Source organism: Oxyura jamaicensis, chromosome 13 (assembly GCF_011077185.1).
Source record: "Oxyura jamaicensis isolate SHBP4307 breed ruddy duck chromosome 13, BPBGC_Ojam_1.0, whole genome shotgun sequence".
Taxonomy (NCBI): domain Eukaryota; kingdom Metazoa; phylum Chordata; class Aves; order Anseriformes; family Anatidae; genus Oxyura; species Oxyura jamaicensis.
Window position 1 is genome coordinate 12,554,820 of NC_048905.1, and position 16,256 is coordinate 12,571,075.

Sequence of the window (16,256 nt, forward strand, 5' to 3'; positions counted from 1 at the left end):
GGGGGCTGCAGGGGCACACTTGCCCCCCCCCCCCCAGCCTCACTAGCCTCCCGGGCACCCTGCACCCCATAGAGCCACGGAGCTCTCCAGCACCCCACAGCGCGGCAGCACCCGCAGCACCCCAACGACCCCCGCACCCCGCTTCATCCAGAGCCCCCCAGCACCCCCATCCTCCCCCCATTCCCCCATCCCTCCCGGCTCTCACCTCGGTGCCCGGTGCCCCCGAGCACCCCGTCCCCCCCCCCTCGTCCCCCGCCCCGTTCCCCGTTACGAAACGCGCCCGGGGCGGGGCGGGGCGGGCGCAGCGCAGCGGCGGCTTCAGCCAATGGTGCCCCCGCCGGTTACGGGGGGGGGAGACGGTAGGAGCCGTGTCCTGGCCGTGCCGTGACCTACCGTGCCGTGCCGTGCCGTGCCCGGGCTCCGCAGCCCTTTGCAGCCCCCCCCGTGGGGAGGATGGGCTGAGCCCGGTGGCACGGGGAGGGGGGGTAGGGGGGCGTGCGGCGGCGGCTGCTCCCGGGATGTGCGCGCACCGCCGGCCTTGGGAGCAGCTCCCCGGCTCCTTTTGAAGGGCAGCAGCGATGAACCGCGGCCCCCCCAGCTCGCCCAGGGGGGGTAGCCCCGTCCGGTGCCCCCCTTGGAGCGGGGAGATGCTGCGCTGCCCGTCCTGCCGCCTGCAGCTGTGGGAGCCGGTGACGGTGTCGTGCGGCCACTCGCTGTGCACGCCGTGCCTCGGGGGGGCCGTGCCCGCCCGCTGCCCCCTCTGCCAGGAGAAGCTCAAGCTGCTGGGAGTCGGGGGGCCGAGGCGCAACGTGGTGCTCTGCAGCCTGCTGGAGAAGTGCGAGGACCGGGGCAGGCGGCTGGCGGGGTTGGTGGCCCGTGTCCGGCACCATCTGACCCGTGGGGAGGCGAAGGAGGCGCTGGGGATGGCTCAGAAGGGCGTCGAGCTGGGTAAGCATCCCCTGGGTCCAGGGGAGTTTGGGGGGCGGGTTGGGGCTGGTGGTCCCAGGAGGGGCCGGGTCTGTTGTCCAGGTGGGGTGAGGATGTGTGGATGGTGTTGGCAGGGCAGGTGGGTACCAGTGTGGGTTGCTTTGTCCCCATGTCACAGTGCCCCTCATGCCAGCATGAGCTGGGAGACCTGGGGAGATCATTTGGAGTGCTGGAAGTGCTGAGGAGGGGTGGGGAGGGGAATACAGATGCTGGACCTTTCCCTTGTGTCTGCAGGTGTAAGGGACTCATCTCCACCCCTGCTGAAGAGCATCAGCAGAAGGGGGACGTGGCCTTCTGGGGCTACAGTGGCTGGGTTGAGCCCTAATGTTTGTCCCCAGTGCCAGGGCCGTGGGCAGGACGGGGCGCACAGCCGTGTCCCCCCAGCCCTGGGCTCTTGGCTTTAGTGGGCAGCTGGAGAGGAAGGAGCTGTGCGGTGATAGCCGAGAGGTCAGCAGCTTCCCAGGGGCATCTGGCAATGCTTCAGCATCAGGGGAAGAGTTTGGGGGGGGGGGCGGTTGCAATCATTACATAAAGTGGCTGGGACTTCTCCACTCTAGGACAGACACATCCGAGCCCCCCATGGCATGCAGAGGGGTCCCCCAGCCCCCTTCTGCACCCAGCTCCACCTGCAGGATCAGGATCAGGCTGGGGGGGAGGGGGGGGGGGGTCGGTCTGCTTTAACACATAGCTGTAAGTGGATTTCTTGGAGAGTACTGCTGAACTAAAAGGGGTTACACAACGTGTCTGGAGAGCAGGGGGCTGGGGTGGCGGAGGCAGGAGGTCCTCTCTGAGCGGTGTTTCTATGACAGCGCTGTGTGGGCAGCGCTGAGCTCCCCTCCTGCTGCAGGCACTCACTCCTTGCTCATTGCTACTGCCAGGGGTGCACGGTGTGGCTGAGGGGGCAGCGGTCCCGGTGCTGGCAGCGGAGCGTGGGTCCCTTTGTGCAGCCTCCCCAGGCACCCCCTTCACATCCTCTGCGCCCTTTGTGCAAAGCAAACACACATGCGCTGTCCTCTGCTTCTCTTTTCATTAGTGCCTGGCTTTTGTCTTCTTGGGCGGTACACTTGGGTGTTTCTTTTTAAAAAGCCTCTGTGAGGAGAAAGAGCAAACTGTTGCAAGTTCTGTCCTTGGCCTTTCTTCATTACGTGCTCGGTTCCCCGGCGGGCAGGGGAAGCGGGGCTGGGGCAGTGAGGAAACAGGAATTGGCTGCAGCTCCCATAAACCTGTGTGTGCCGGTGCTGCTCAGGCTCTGCCATGTGGGTGGTGCTTTCGGGGCAGGATTCCCACCCCCAGCAGCCTGCTGACCACTTTTAGGCTGCACAGCCTCTTCTGGGCTCCTCTTAAAACCCAAGGTTAATAAAAGCTCAACCGGTGGGAACATGCGTGCTGGTCTGCAGTCCTGCTCCGTGCTGCCCAGGGCAGGGACCCTCGGCTTTGCACAAAACTCACTGCCAGACAAAGCAGCTCTCTGCTTGGGAGAGAGTGCATGGCTAAAGCGAGCAGAGAACCAGAAGATAACAAGTTGACAAAGTGAACAAAAAGGTGCAGCGTAACACAGGAGGGCTCCCGACGTGCCAGGAGCGCTGTCAGTCACTCCGCAGCCGCCAGTCTGCCAGCTGGCTCACGTCCCCGATGTCTAATGATATCATAGATCAAAAATAGCTGCAGCAGCAGAGAAATGCAGAATTTGTAGCCTGCTTTTACACATCTCGTTTTTGCCAAAGCAGACACTTTATTACCAGGCAGTGCAAACGTTCAAATGTGTTTGCACATGTGGAAAATAAGCCCCTGGACTTTGTACCTGTGTTTTCATCTCCACGTGTCACTGCGAGCTGGAGCCTTTCATCTCTAGACGTGTGCCTGAGGGACGGGCCACGGCACAGCGAGTTCCCCCTGCTTCCTGCTCCGGGTGCCAAGGTTGTGGCTGTCATCATGCACGCACATGGACTTGGAGGGAGCACACGGTGCCCGCTTAGCCTGGCTGCTGCGGGGCAGCTCGGGATGGGAGATCTGGCTTGCACTTGGAGCAGGGCAGAGAGTGGGGTCCTGCTGTGCCCCGTGCTGGAAGGAGGCAGGAGCTGCCCTGGAGCTTCCTCCTCACGGCTGGACGTGGTGGGTACCTGGGCGTGGTGGCAGCAGTGGAGAGCAGACACTGGCTTCCTGCACCCTGCTGTGATGGGGCTGCGAGTTGGGACCTGCTGGGAGCTGGCAAGGCTGCATCAGCGCCTGGTGTGAACCGGGGCTGGGAGGAAAAGCTGCTGGGGCTGGGAGTGCAGGACACAACACCAGCAATGATATCTGGCTTCAAAGTGACCCCGGATGCTGACCCTACCGTCATACCATGGGGAGCCAGCAGGGAAAGGCGTGGTGACACTGGTGTCCTGCCCGGAGGGACCGGGGTTGCAGCTGTGCTTTCCCTACCGCAGTGTGTCCCTGGCCCCAGCCCTTGGCAGCCATCGGGTGATGCTCGCCGCTGGGGGAGGCGCGGGGCCGCTGCCTTGGCTGGGAGTCGGCAGCAGATGTAGGTCACCTCCGTGGCTGTGATATAATGGGGTGGGTCTGCGAATCCTGCACGGCTCGAACCCACAAAGCATCGCCACACCTGGCTGAGTCGTGCCACGTGGGATTTCGGGGTGCTGGTTTCCAAGAGGGACTGCTCTGCACCATGCCACCAGGGTGTCCTGGCCAGCAGCGCCTGCACACTGAGGTCCCACCAGTGACATTGTGATAATGCAGACCTGGGTGCCCAATTCCTTTCGTCTGTTATAGGAAACCTCAACCTTTTCTTGTGTTGGGGGGCCCAGAGCCATGTGGTGGGGTGGATCCAGAGCCTTCCTTGCTCCCCCAGGGCATCTCCTCGCCCTGCAGGGAGCACATATGTGGTCCAGCCTTTTTGCTGCACCCCAAAAGGATGGATGAGAGCCCAGATCCTGCTGTGGCTGAAGCTGAGCCCCAAGGCTGAGGAAAGATGTGGAAAAACACAGCGAAGAGGCTCACAGTATGAATTAGATATTTAGGGGAAAGGACTTTCTTGCAGAGAGTTATGAGGCCAGTGGCTCTTGCCGAAGAGGAGCTGGCTGTGTTCGGCTCGAGCTGCCCGCACAGCCCATGTGCCCCCCAGCTGTGTGGTCCTGCACGGGCTCGTGGCACAAGCCCTCACCTTTCTCTTCGCAGCCCCCGATGACACCTCCCTGTGGCGGTGCCGGGCAGAGGCGTTCGTGGCCCTGGGGCAGTACCCGGAGGCGCTGGGGGACCTGGAGGCTGTGTGCAAGGCTGAGCCCACAGAGCACGAGGTGAGCGGAGGGGAGGCTGGAGAAGCCTTGGAGCCACATCTCACTGCATATGGCAGCTAATCCTCCCGGAGGATTTCTCCTTGCTGTCCCAATGTCACTTGCAAAGCTTGCTCCCCTGGTCGCAGAAGGCTGCGGAAATTTTGGCTTTAGGGACGCAGATAATTAACATTTAATCCAAAGGTCTTAATCACAGTCTCTTGCCAGCCACTGATTGCTGGGCCCAGCACGTGGTTCATGGGCAATCCTGAGTTCTCATAGCCATTGGATTCATCGTGCCCAAAAATTAACTGTCCAGATCCACAAGGCTGCAGACGCAGGACACAGGCACTACGTAACATAAACAGGAGTGTATTGCCTGGCAGTAAAGGTCCAGCACCGTGTGTCTGTGCACACATACTCAGTGAGGACACTGGTGTGCAAGGGCCCAGCTGTGGGCTGGGGAGATGCTGGCTGGGTGCTGAGCTGCCCCTGAAGACCCCAGACCTGGGAGCTCACTTGCTGATTTGCACTTGCTGGCAGTAGCTGTGCAGCGTTGAAGGCCCTTGACCCCTTCTCTGGGTCTCTGCAGGATTTATTTGCTTGGCTGTTGCAATTGTTGCGTTTTGGAGCTCTGTTGGATGTGGTGCGTGGGTCTGGTGGGTACAGTGGCAGGTCTGAGTGTGGGGACAGCGATGTGACCAGGTACTTCAGCCCAGGACGGGAGCGGGCAGGATGCTGGAGGGAGAATCCCTTGGCACTGGGAGCTTGGGGTGCTGAAGGGACACTCTCAGCTGGCCACTGTCCGATAGCACAGGTTTTTCTGCTTTGCAGGGCTTCTTCAGGAAAGGGAAGGTGCTTCTGGAGATGGGACGCAGAGCCGAAGCCCTGCTGGCGTGGGAGCACTGCCTGACGCTGTGTCCCCATTTCCAGCCTGCACAGAGTGAGATGGAGAAGGTGCGTGGGCCCATGGCGTGGCGTGGTCCTGTGCCCTCTTGTCGCTCAGGGAGGTGACCTGTTCTTCTGAAGGACTCGTGTCCCTCACGGTCCTGCTGCTCTGGGCTGGTTTTGGGAGCAAGGGAAATTGGGTCCTGGTCCAGGAGTTTTCCATCGCCCCAGTACAAATTTGCTGAAAGCTGTCACTGGAGATCTGGCATCACTTCATTTTGGTGTCATTCAGGCCAGCACCCACCTGTGTGCCAAAATATTGTCACCACTGGGGCTGCTGGCAGTGTCCCCAGCATGAGGACTTCATGCCATGAGTGGATGTTTGCCCTCCAGGAGGGAAAGGGCAGGGGAATGAGGAATGACCCTGTGCTCTCCACAGCGCACTCCCTTCCTGCTTATTTTGGGTAACGGAAAACAGGTCCCAGACCTTAAAATACACTGCTTTATTCAGTGCCTCTTGCTGCCACCTTCCTTATGCCCTAAGGCGTTAGTTTGGCAGAGCTCAGCCAGCACATCTTTCTCCCAGCACCACGCTGAGCCCCATTTCTCCTTGTAGATCCTCGCCCAGGAGGATGCTCCTCGGCCATGCGCTGCCCACCGGGGCTCGAGTGGTCCCCAGGCAGTGGGGGACGGAGGCGACCCTGCATCCTCCTCTGCCCGAGCCCAGGTAAGAGACTGCAATGGGACTTGGGGTCCCTTTGGGATGTCCCACACTGGGATTTTCCAGTGATGGGAACAGAGGTGCGGGAAAGGGAGGTTGGGCAGGATCATGTCCAGGGATGGGCAGCTGCAGGAAGCAGGGGGTGGGAGAGCAAAAACACCGTCAGAAGTGGTGGTGAGGGGCTGGAGGAGCAGAGAAGGCTCCTACTGGTTTCCAGTCCTCTCCCAGTTTTGTTCTGCAATAATTTACGCAAGATTTTAGACCCTTGTGTTTAAAACACAAAAGCCACATTACATTCAGAAAAATAAAAGAGAAAATTTCAGTTTTAATGTTATTTTTTTTTTTTTTTTTTTTTTTTTTTTTTTTTATCCAAAAAATACATCTGAGAACAGTTCAGACCACTAGGAGCTATTAAGGAAAACTCATTTTCTGCTCTTTGTCTCCTAAGGAGGAATTTGGCAGGTTTGGAGAGAAGAGGAAATGGGAGAAATGGGTTCAAACACACCCCAGTGCCTGGAGGTACATCTAGGCAGGGAAAGCCCGTGTTTTAACCACGAGATAAACCATGCCCCGAACGCGTGCTCTGTGCCCCTGTTCTTGGGCTGTTTGTGTTTCCTCCCAAAAAGGGTAAAATTTGGCTCCCAGATGCTGTTGTGGGGTTGAGCAGGGATGTCTGTCAGGGGCACGCTCTGTTGATGTGAGATGTTAACAGACAGCAGTGCGCCAGAAAATGTCCCAGTGCCATTGGTCTCTGTGGGGCGGATGGGTTTGTATTCAAAGGGGGAAGGGGTGTCGGGTTCAATTTTCTCTTTTCTGTGTCCAGGACCAGGAGGGAGAGACGGAGGCCGGCAGAGGGTCCTCGGTGTCTGAGCATGGCCAGGGGACCCCCACCCCAGGGCGACAGCAGGAGCCGGGGGCTGTGGCAGAGAGGCAGCATGGGCTGTTGGTGGGTGAGTGTCCACGGAGGCACCAGAACCTTTTCTCTTACAGAATAACACTTTAAAAGACGTTTTGGTACTGAAATCTCAGTGTTTGTGCCATGTGCTGGACCAGTTTTAGATCAGAGTGCTGATCATCCAGTGTGCTGGATGGGTTTTAGATCAGAAGATCCTTGTGAGAGACGTGACATATCACGCTTTGGGGAGGCAGAACCTCTGCTGGCATTGGCTTGCCACCAGCACCCAGGCCTCTAGAGACCTCCATGTGGGAGCTGCTTTGGGTCGCTTCACCTCTCAGTGCCTCAGTTTCCCCACCTGCAAAAGGAGTGGAGGTACTGCCTTCTGCCAAGTGCTGGGCAAGCTGTGGGTGAGCACACGTGGGTTAACGGCTGGGTTTATGTGATATTTATGCTACGTTTTTGCTTTTAACCTTCAAAGCACTTCGTGTAGCAGCTAATTCTGTACACCTCAGAAAGCAAAGATTAATTCTCAGTATGAAAATGAGGGGTCTTTTCTTCCTTTCTCTTCTTTTGCCACCAGCTAATGAAGAGGAGACGGAGACAGCCAAGTGTAACCAGCCACACCTCGGGGAGCTGCTGAGCATTTCTGACTTGGAGTGCTCCCTCTGCATACGGTGAGTCCTTCGGCTGGGGAGCTTGCTGGATGAGGAATTGGCACCTGCCCGGTTCTGTTTCCTGGTTTGAATCTTTCTTTACCTCTTAATAGCAAACTCAGTCCCTGGTACTGCTGAGACACAGGTTTTGAGGGGGACAAGAGGTAAGAGGAGGAGATGAGGCAGGCCCTGGCAGGCTGTGGGAGCTCGGCTCGCTCTGTCCCGGGACACAGCGTGGTTCCGCCTGGTGCAGAGGTGGGGATGTTCAGCAGGACCAAAGATCAAAGGTGATGGTTGCCCTCTGTAACTGCAGGCCACAACAGGAAGGGTTTACCCCAGGGAAGCACCGTCTGTGATGGGGGCATTGCAAATCCTGATAGACCGGGGCAGAGCCCATGTCCATCCCCAGCTCTGGCTGGGGACAGGCTCGGTGCCTTTGAGGGGGGTGAGTGTTTTAGAGGACATGGTGAGACCAGGCTGTAGTTTTTGGTGTGTCCCAGCACCTCGGGCAGTTGTACAAGTGCTGCTGCTGGAGGACTGGGCGCTATGCTGCTATATGTGTGGGAAAGTCAAGGTCCCCTGCCCAGTGGTTTGCTTCAAGTCTGGGCATGGCATAGGAGGATGAACTGTGAGTGAACTGCCACAGGGAGGTAGCCCAAGGCTGTATCTGGTCCAAATTAGGTGAATTTAATCTTCTCTGAGAGCAGGGAAATGTTCAGGAAGAATCAGGGCTCAGTGCAAATGAAGAAGGAGACCTAAGCTGTACCTGCAGTGGGGGATTTCCACGGGTATCAGTGTCCCCCCTGAGCTGGGCTCAAGTCCTGCATTTCATTTCTGATTCTGAAGCCACCCGGGAGCAACCTGAACTCTTGCAGCCAGCTCTGCTCTAGGAGCTCTAGGAGGAGGAACCTTCCCACCGTGGGCAGATTGGGAAGCACTTGCCCCAGCAGGGCCCGTGGGCACCCCACAAGGACAGGGAGCTCAAGCCTGGGACAGTTGTCATCAACCATCAGTGTGCACATCCAGCAGCCTGAGCCCAGGCTTTTAATTACAGGAATAAGCCAGCTAGGAACCTTTACATTTAATTAACAGGAGTTACAAGCAAAGATTAGCCAACGCAGCTTTAGTGTAAGCAAGTTGCGTAGCCACGTACTGCCCAGGCTTGGGAAGCACGGCATGAAACAGCTTCCAGCAGCATCTTGTCCCGCAGCATCGCTGTGAATTTCTCTTGAAGTGGCAGGAGGGGGTATGGGAAATGCCTCGATCCTGCTGGAAGCAAAATCCCACATGCAGTAAGGGAATTCAAAGATGCAGCACCCCTAGCACGGGGCTGTGGATGGCCGGGAGCTGTGCCCGCAGCACACGTGCTCCTTCCCCACCTCTGTCCGCTGATGGTGGCTCTTTTGCAGGATGTTCTTGGAGCCGGTGACGACGCCGTGCGGGCACACCTTCTGCAAGGAGTGCCTCGAGCGCTGCCTGGACCACCGGCCCAACTGCCCCCTCTGCAAGCAGAGCCTGAGAGAGGTGAGGGCACGCGTCCCCATGCCATCAGTGTGCCTGGGGGCAGGTGGGACATGGGGGGCAGGTGGGACGCGGGGGGCATGCAGGGGGCAGGGGACAGGCAGGATGCTCACATGCTGGTGGCTGCCTGGCCCAGCGGTGTCAGCTCCACTTGTGCAGGAATGACCTGACAGCTGATAATTAAGACCAGGAGATTCATTTCCACGAGATGCCAGAGTGATTTAGTGAGATCGTAAACAGGGCTGAGAGTTGGAGGGGAGAGAGAGAGGAGGAAGTTAATGCTAATTACTTTTAAAAATGGAAATGGATGGAAAACCTGCTAGCCTGGGGATATGATTTTCTCTTTAATGAAAAAGGATTCAGAGGAGACCATTGAGGAAATTAGGTTGTCATACACGGACCGCCTCAGTGTCAGTGACAGGAGGCTGCGTTAGATGGGCCCCAGGTCTGAGCCCAGTCCTGCAGTCCTCCCTGGTAGGCTTCAGCCCTTGCTCTCTCATCTGAAAGTACCCTCGGCTCCAATACATGTGCGCGTGATTCAGAACTCAGGATGGCCTCGGGGCTCCCGTCCTGCTCTTGTCCAACCTATTTCTGGCTCTGTTTTCTCTCAGTACCTGAAGGCTGGAAGCTACAGCTGCACCGTGCTGCTGCAGGACATCATGCTGGCCACCTTCCCCGCACAGCTGGCCGAGCGCCGGGAGCTGCACCAGGCCGAGATGGCCGAGCTCTCCAAGTAAGAGGGATCAGCTCTGGTGCGTGGGGGGTGTGTGTATGCAGGGGGGAGCTTTTCTCTAGCTTTTCACCTGTAGGACCACATGATGGTGGTCTGCACCCCAGCATCACTTTGTGGGGTAAAGGACAGATGTGGTTTGGGGGAGCAGCCAGGGTGCAAGTTGATGTAGAGCCTTTGGTGGGATTTGTTCCTGGAGGTGTCACAGCAGTCTCCCTTCCTCTCTTTCAGTCTGACCAAGAACATCCCCATCTTCGTATGCACCATGTCCTTCCCGGGTGTTGCCTGCCCTCTGCACGTCTTCGAGCCCCGCTACCGCCTGATGATCCGGCAGTGCCAGGAGACCGGCACGAGGAGGTTTGGCATGTGCGTGTACGAGACCGGGAAAAGGTGAGCTCCGGGACAAGGCTGCTTCCTTCCGCCCCGGCTCATTCACCCCTGTCTGTGCCAGCTCCACATTTCTAAAATCCCGAGTGGTTCAGAGAGGGGGAGCGGGGTACGATTTCATCTCCCACTGCATCCTACCGGCAGAAATCCCAGAGAGGACATCTCCAAGCTGCCTGCCCATGGCCACTTTACGGTTACCTTACTTCTCGTACTCTGTCCATAGCGAGCTGTGGCAGCACACCGGGCCAAATGGGCTTTTGTGTGGTTGTCCTTGTGTTCCTGGTGGCACCTCCAGATCTCAGGTGTGCTCAGCCTCTAGGTGCCTACCCCAAGTACTCCATTAAATGCCTGTACTTACATGGCAAGTCGTCCCACCTTGTTCAAGTGAAATGGGATAGATAACATTTTCTGGCCTCAGATGGGTTTTGGGATGTCTCTGCAAGGGATGGTGTGTTCAGGCCTCTGGACATCAGGGCAGCGTGAGGACCTAAGTCATTTTCGTACAAGACAAATCCAAGGGAGTGCTCGCTGTTCCATGCCCTCTGGCAGCAAGTGACAACAGAATTAATTTCCGATTTTGCACCTTTTCCCTGCTTGGAGGTGGTGCGTTGAGGACAAGCGGCTCTCCCACCACCGGCACCCTGCTCAGGCCCTCTTTTCTCCCCCTCGCTCCCTCCAGCTTCGCAGACTACGGCTGCATGCTGGAGATCCGGCAGCTGGAGCTGCTGGCGGACGGCCGCTCGCTGGTGGACACCGTGGGCGGGCGGCGGTTTCGTGTGCTGAGACGCGGGCACAGGGACGGCTACAACACTGCCGACATTGAGTACCTGGAGGACAAGAAGGTGAGGGCAGGGCCAGTGCGGAAGCCCCCAAATTGGTGGGACGAAGCCAGAGGAGGTGGAGAAAAGCCAGACAAAGCCAGAACACCCGTGGGGGGCACCGTGCTCTCCATGCACCCCACTCTATTCTCCTCTTCCCCCCCGCAGGTGGCTGGGGAGGAGCTGCAGGAGCTGCAGAGCCTCCACGAAAGCACCTATGAGTTGGCCCAGAGGTTTTGTGAGCACGGAGATGTTGCCTCCAGGCGCCTCTTGATGCAGCATGGGCCGCTGCCGGAGAAGGAGGAGGACATCCAGGTAATGCCCCGAGGGAAGGAGTGCTCCACAGGGTACTGAGAGAGCCTTTGAATCAGAGCCAAAAGAAAAACAAAACAAAACAAAACAAAACAAAAAAAACTAACAAATGGACAAACACACAAACCCCACAGCTCAGCTGTGCTCTCCTTTCCCGTCATCTGTTCCTTTGAGAAAGCCCTGGCTGGCCAGGGAAGAGGTGCTAAGCCAGCAGGATCCAGTTTGCTTATTAGGTTGCTCTGACAAATTCAGATTATGGGCAAAAAAAAAACCACCAAAATTTAATTTTCACTCTTTCAAGAGGGTGCTACCTGCCTGGATCATTACAAAGAGCTGCTGTGCTCTTGCTGGAGCAGCTGAGCAAAGAAAAAGCAAATGCCCCAAAGGCTTCATCCTTGGGGACCCTGGGGAGGTCGTGCCAGGTGCTGGATGTGGCACTGACTGCTCTGGTGGTGGTGGCTGAGTGCTGCTGTGCTGGATGCCTCTAGGAGTGTGCAGGATTTGGCCAGTGTTGTTGAAAAACACTGTCTTAAACAAACCAATGTGCAAGGTATTTCTTCATTTGTTTCATACAGACTTTTTCCCAGTTACCTCTGTTGTGGGGAGAGTCCCCAGGGAATGTTTGCCTGGAAATTGAATTAGTTCATCCAGCCATCTTACGCCTAAACAGATGAAAGGGCTGCTCGGATGAGTGCCGTAGCCACAGCAGGCAGTGCTGCAGGATCCTTCTTACTGCTCCGAGCAAATATTTCCTATCAGCAGTGCTGCCTGAAGGCCACCTCCTGGCCTTGTGGCTCCTGAAGTGGGGCTCTCTCCCTCTCTCCCCTGCAGGCTTCTGCCGACGGCCCGATGTGGTGCTGGTGGCTCATCTCCATCCTGCCCCTCGACCCGTCCTTCCAGCTGAGGCTCTTCTCCAGCACCTCGCTGCGCGCCCGCCTCACCCAGCTGCAGCGCATCCTCCTGGCTCTGCTGCAGCAGCCCCCGGCCACGAACCCCCTGCCGGAGCTCAGCCCCCGGGGCCGCGTCTGAGCCCCCCGCCCCAGCATCCCCCGCTCTGTTCACAAAGGAGACCCCCCTCCTCCTTCCTTGGGTTTCTTTGTGCATTTTTTCATGGTTTGAACCCCAAGGAAGGGACCTCAGTGAGGAGCTGGGCTCTCTCTGCCTGGCTCGGCGGGGCCCGGTGGTGACTCGATGCTGTCCGTGCTGTCCCCATGAGCTGCGGCCGTGTCACCGGCAGGGACCAAGCCAGAGAGCTGGGTTGTGTCTTGGGAGCCAAAATCCCCCGGTGAGATGCTTTGGCTCTAAGGAGGACTCTCCCTGGGGCGGAGGGCCGAGTGCCAGGGCTGCTTGGGCTTTGGCTCTTCCTCTCCGAAGGACAATGTTGGGGTTTTGGTAGATGGCCCCACTCCGAGCACCAGGGGAGGGGGGATTTCAAGGCTTCAGAGATGTGGCACCAGGAAGCATCTGTGGGAGCTGAAGGCTCAGCCTCTGGTTGCAAGTTTGGCTTAATTTCTATTTGGGCTAGAAGGAAGGTTCAGTTAAATGATCTGATATCCACAGCCTTCTTCTAGCCACCTCCTTGGCCAGGCAGAGAAGAAGGCACTGGTCAGAGCCCATGGCTGCTCCCGACCCAGGTCAGGTCGGGCTTTGGGGTCAGACCTGACCCACGGGTGGGCTTGAAGGGGCTGAGACTTTCTGTCCCTTGAGCAGTGCAATTTCCCAATGTTCAGTGTTTCTCATAAATTTTCTGCCTCCTCAGGAGAAAATCAGGATCTGAGTAGAGCCAGACCCTTGAACTTGGGACCCAGGACAGTTCAGGGCCTCCAAACCAGCATGGATTGAAGTCAAAGGGGATCTCCGGAGGGGCTGGGGAGGGCATAATACTCGGTGGCCGATGCTGTGAACCCCATGCAGGGGAGCAAGTGCCTGTCTGCAAGTGCCTGGCTGCTGCTCCTCTCCAGAGAGAGGGAAAAAGTCACTGCCCCCCCTCTGCCTGCACAGGCAAGGCTTTACTCCATGGAGATCCTAAAAGTTTGGGATTTTTGTCTCCCATCCATAATTTCAGTGACTTTGGGTTGAAATTTAGGAGTAGTATTGACGTAGTGAGTTGTTGGATTAACATTAGTTCCAGAATCACGTCCCTGCTTTTGCTCTCTCGGGGGGCTGTAACCTGGGGAGGGGGAGAGGCAGTGGGGTCAGAGCCACAGGGCCCCTTCCTGCCCATCACTCCTCTCCGTGTCCTTCTGCAGGGTACCACTGGATTTTGGGAAGTGCCTTTCTTTTCTGCAGGGTGGATGTGAACACCCCTGCGACCCCCCAGCCCCACAAGCTGCCCGATTACCAGGTGCGGGAGCTCCATGGGTCTGGGCCATGTTCGTGCTGGGACCCGGCTTGCTGCAGGAAGGGACTCCTGCAAATCGCTCTGGTTTGTTTGGAGTGCCTTTGGGGTCCGTGTTAGTACCTTCTCTCTTTGAATTCTTTTTTCTTCTTGGTCACTGAAATAAAGAACTTTGTTGTTGTTGTTTGGTTGCTGGTGTTTGCCTTTTAGCCACTTGTTGATGAAAGCTGGGGCATCCCGGGGAGATCTGGGACACGTGAAGAGGCAATGCACTGGTGGTGGCAGGTTAGGTGGGCACAGTGAGTGCAGGATAGATAACAGCAAGGGGAAAAAAGAAATTGTTTTGGAGAGGACAAAGAGCATGTGAAAACCACCCAGTTCCTGCCCATTGTTGCAGCCAAGGGCTTTGGGGAAGGATGGGAGCGAGGCACAGTGGTCTGGAAGGGATGGTGGCCAGCGTGGGATGACCCTGGTGGGTGTCTCTCCCTCCAGTGCTGTGGAGATCACCTGTCCCTGTCCCCTCCTCGTGGTGGTGGGCAGAGGGCTGCAGCCGGGAGCAGGTTTGCACGGGGCAGCTCGCACCAGGGACATGTCCCATTTGGGAGACGTGCACGAGGTCCCAAAGGGAGAGGTGCCCTGGGTGGCGAGGGGACGCTCCCCGTGGGGATGCCCTGCAGGAACAGCTCCTGCTGACCCTTGCTCCCCGAAAAGGGCTTCCAAAATCCGCCAGGTGGAGGTGCCCACGCGTGTCGGTGGGTCCCTGTGCCGAGCCGTGCTGTGCCACTAGGGGTCAGGAGCAGGCTGAGCTCATCCAGCAGGGGAGGCACAGCGCTTTTAGGGGCGCACAGCCACCGGTGGCTGCCGGAGCCTTGGCCACGCTTTTGTCTCCCCCCAGCCCCACACAGCGAGTAGGGCCGGGCTGCCCCCAGCTCTCCATCAGCAGGGAAGCGGGGCTGGAGACAGGAGCAGGGCACGGCTTGAGGCCACCTCCTGTTTCCCAAGACTGGGGTTGGGGCTGTGCCGGGGGGTCCCTCAGGCCAGCTCACAGGTGGGAGGTGAGCAGGATAGGGATGGGGATGGGGGCAATCAGAGTGGCACCCTCCCAGCCTGGCCCCGGTGTCCCTGCCACCAGGAGGGACTGTGAGCTGGCTGTGGGGCTCATCGCTGGCTCCTGTCAATGATCCCCTGCTAGCACATTCTTCCCTTGAAGAGCCATTTGTGGCAGCTTTTTGAGCCAGGCTCCTATGGCCAGACTCTCTGTAGGGACACAGAGGACCCCAGGGAGCTGCCCTCTCCCCAGCCCTGAGGGCTCCTGCTTCACCTTCTTCTCCTCCTCAAGCCGGACTGGGTCCTGCCTGGCGTGGCCAAGGCTGGAGCTCCAGGCACCTCCAGTCCCCCTGCCCTGAGGTGAAATGAGGGCCTGGCCCCATGGCACAAGGGATCCACACCACCTGCAGCACCGCCACGTTCTGCTTCCTGCTGCTCACATTTCTTTTCCCCTGTGTATTTCCGTCTCCTCCCCTGCTCATCCCAACAATAACTGGCAATGATTTCTGGCCTTTATGTAACACTTGTCATCACAGCTCTTCACACAGAAGTCGGTCTCCTTCTCCAGCTTTACAGACAAGAACCGAGGATGGGGAGAGGCAACGTGGTGCCCAAGGTCACCCAACAAGGCTATCCAAAAACTCTTCTCAGCCCACACAGCCTCCACTCGTGGCAGTTGGGCATATCTGCACCGGGGGTTTGCATCCTGGGAGAGCTGCAAAGCAGCATCAGCACCGACCCCTCTCCTCCATCCCAGCTCCCCACCCTCCTATTTCCCTCCCATTCAGCATCTTCGACTCGAACTATCAGTGACAACTCCCCCCAGCTAATAATGTGGGCAAGCAATTAGCTAAAGAGGCAAGTAATTAATACAGCAGGTGTCAGGCTGTGCCTCATCTTTCTTTAACAAATGGCGTATTTCCAAAGTAATTAGACCAGCCGGTACCTGAGATAGCAGAAAATCAACACGAGATTTTTAAAACTAGGATCTCCTTCTCTAGTGAGGCCACGCTCGCTCTGGAAGAGAAGCATGTTACACATTAAGGTTAATGATGGTGGGAAGAAAGGGGGGAAACCAGCACCTAATTTTTCCATGCTTTAGCAAAGACCAACTGGTGCAATAAAAGATGGATCACATTGTTCCCGTTTCTCAAAATAAAAAAAAAGGAAACAGTGAAGATAGATGTGCCTTCTCTTTCAAGAAAACTCACCCACGGGATGTCTTCAAAGCCAGAAAATGACAGGTGATGAGAAAATGGATTCAAAGCCAGTGCCGGAGAGGTTGGGGGGGGACCTGCCCGGTATGTCAGGGTGACCACAGGTATTTACACCTGCAGTAAATTGATTTACAGGGACAAGCTGTTCATAGAGGCTTTTAAAAGCCCACTGGGGCCTGTTGCGTTAGTGAAACTGCCTGATCCAGTGCCACCCTCAGCCCCTTGGGTACATGTGCTGCCGGTGTCCCCTGGGGGAACACGACCAGGGACTGCCACCAGAGACTGGCAAACCACAGCAAAGCAAGCCTTCACCTGTGCTCAGGGTGTGCAGAGAGAGGGGGACCATGCAAAACCCTAGGTACACACATACACAATGCCGAGAACCTTCCCCAAGCTTCTGGCCACATCCCGTGTCCCCCCAAGCACCCGTCAGTGGCTTGGTCCCCCCCTGCCCCACGCTGTCGCTGCTG

General features: G+C 57.5%; 1 protein-coding gene across 3 annotated transcripts; it reads left to right on the plus strand.

Annotated features, from left to right (window-relative positions):
- The first annotated feature begins 304 nt into the window (after positions 1 to 304).
- LOC118173742 (LON peptidase N-terminal domain and RING finger protein 1-like) lies at positions 305 to 12,816 on the plus strand. 3 transcript variants are annotated; one of them, XM_035338588.1, is made up of 12 exons: positions 305 to 948; positions 4,162 to 4,280; positions 5,091 to 5,213; positions 5,761 to 5,871; positions 6,689 to 6,812; positions 7,341 to 7,437; positions 8,826 to 8,940; positions 9,549 to 9,670; positions 9,899 to 10,057; positions 10,734 to 10,896; positions 11,041 to 11,187; positions 12,016 to 12,816. In XM_035338588.1, the coding sequence occupies exons 1-12, from the start codon at positions 579 to 581 to the stop codon at positions 12,211 to 12,213; spliced, it is 1,848 nt and encodes a 615-aa protein (XP_035194479.1). In that variant the 5' UTR covers positions 305 to 578; the 3' UTR covers positions 12,214 to 12,816. The 3 variants fall into 3 exon arrangements, with proteins under 3 accessions (XP_035194479.1, XP_035194480.1, XP_035194478.1); XM_035338589.1 differs by having other exon boundaries at positions 6,695 to 6,815; positions 7,344 to 7,437; XM_035338587.1 differs by having other exon boundaries at positions 306 to 948; positions 6,689 to 6,815; positions 7,344 to 7,437.
- Positions 12,817 to 16,256: the final 3,440 nt, after the last annotated feature.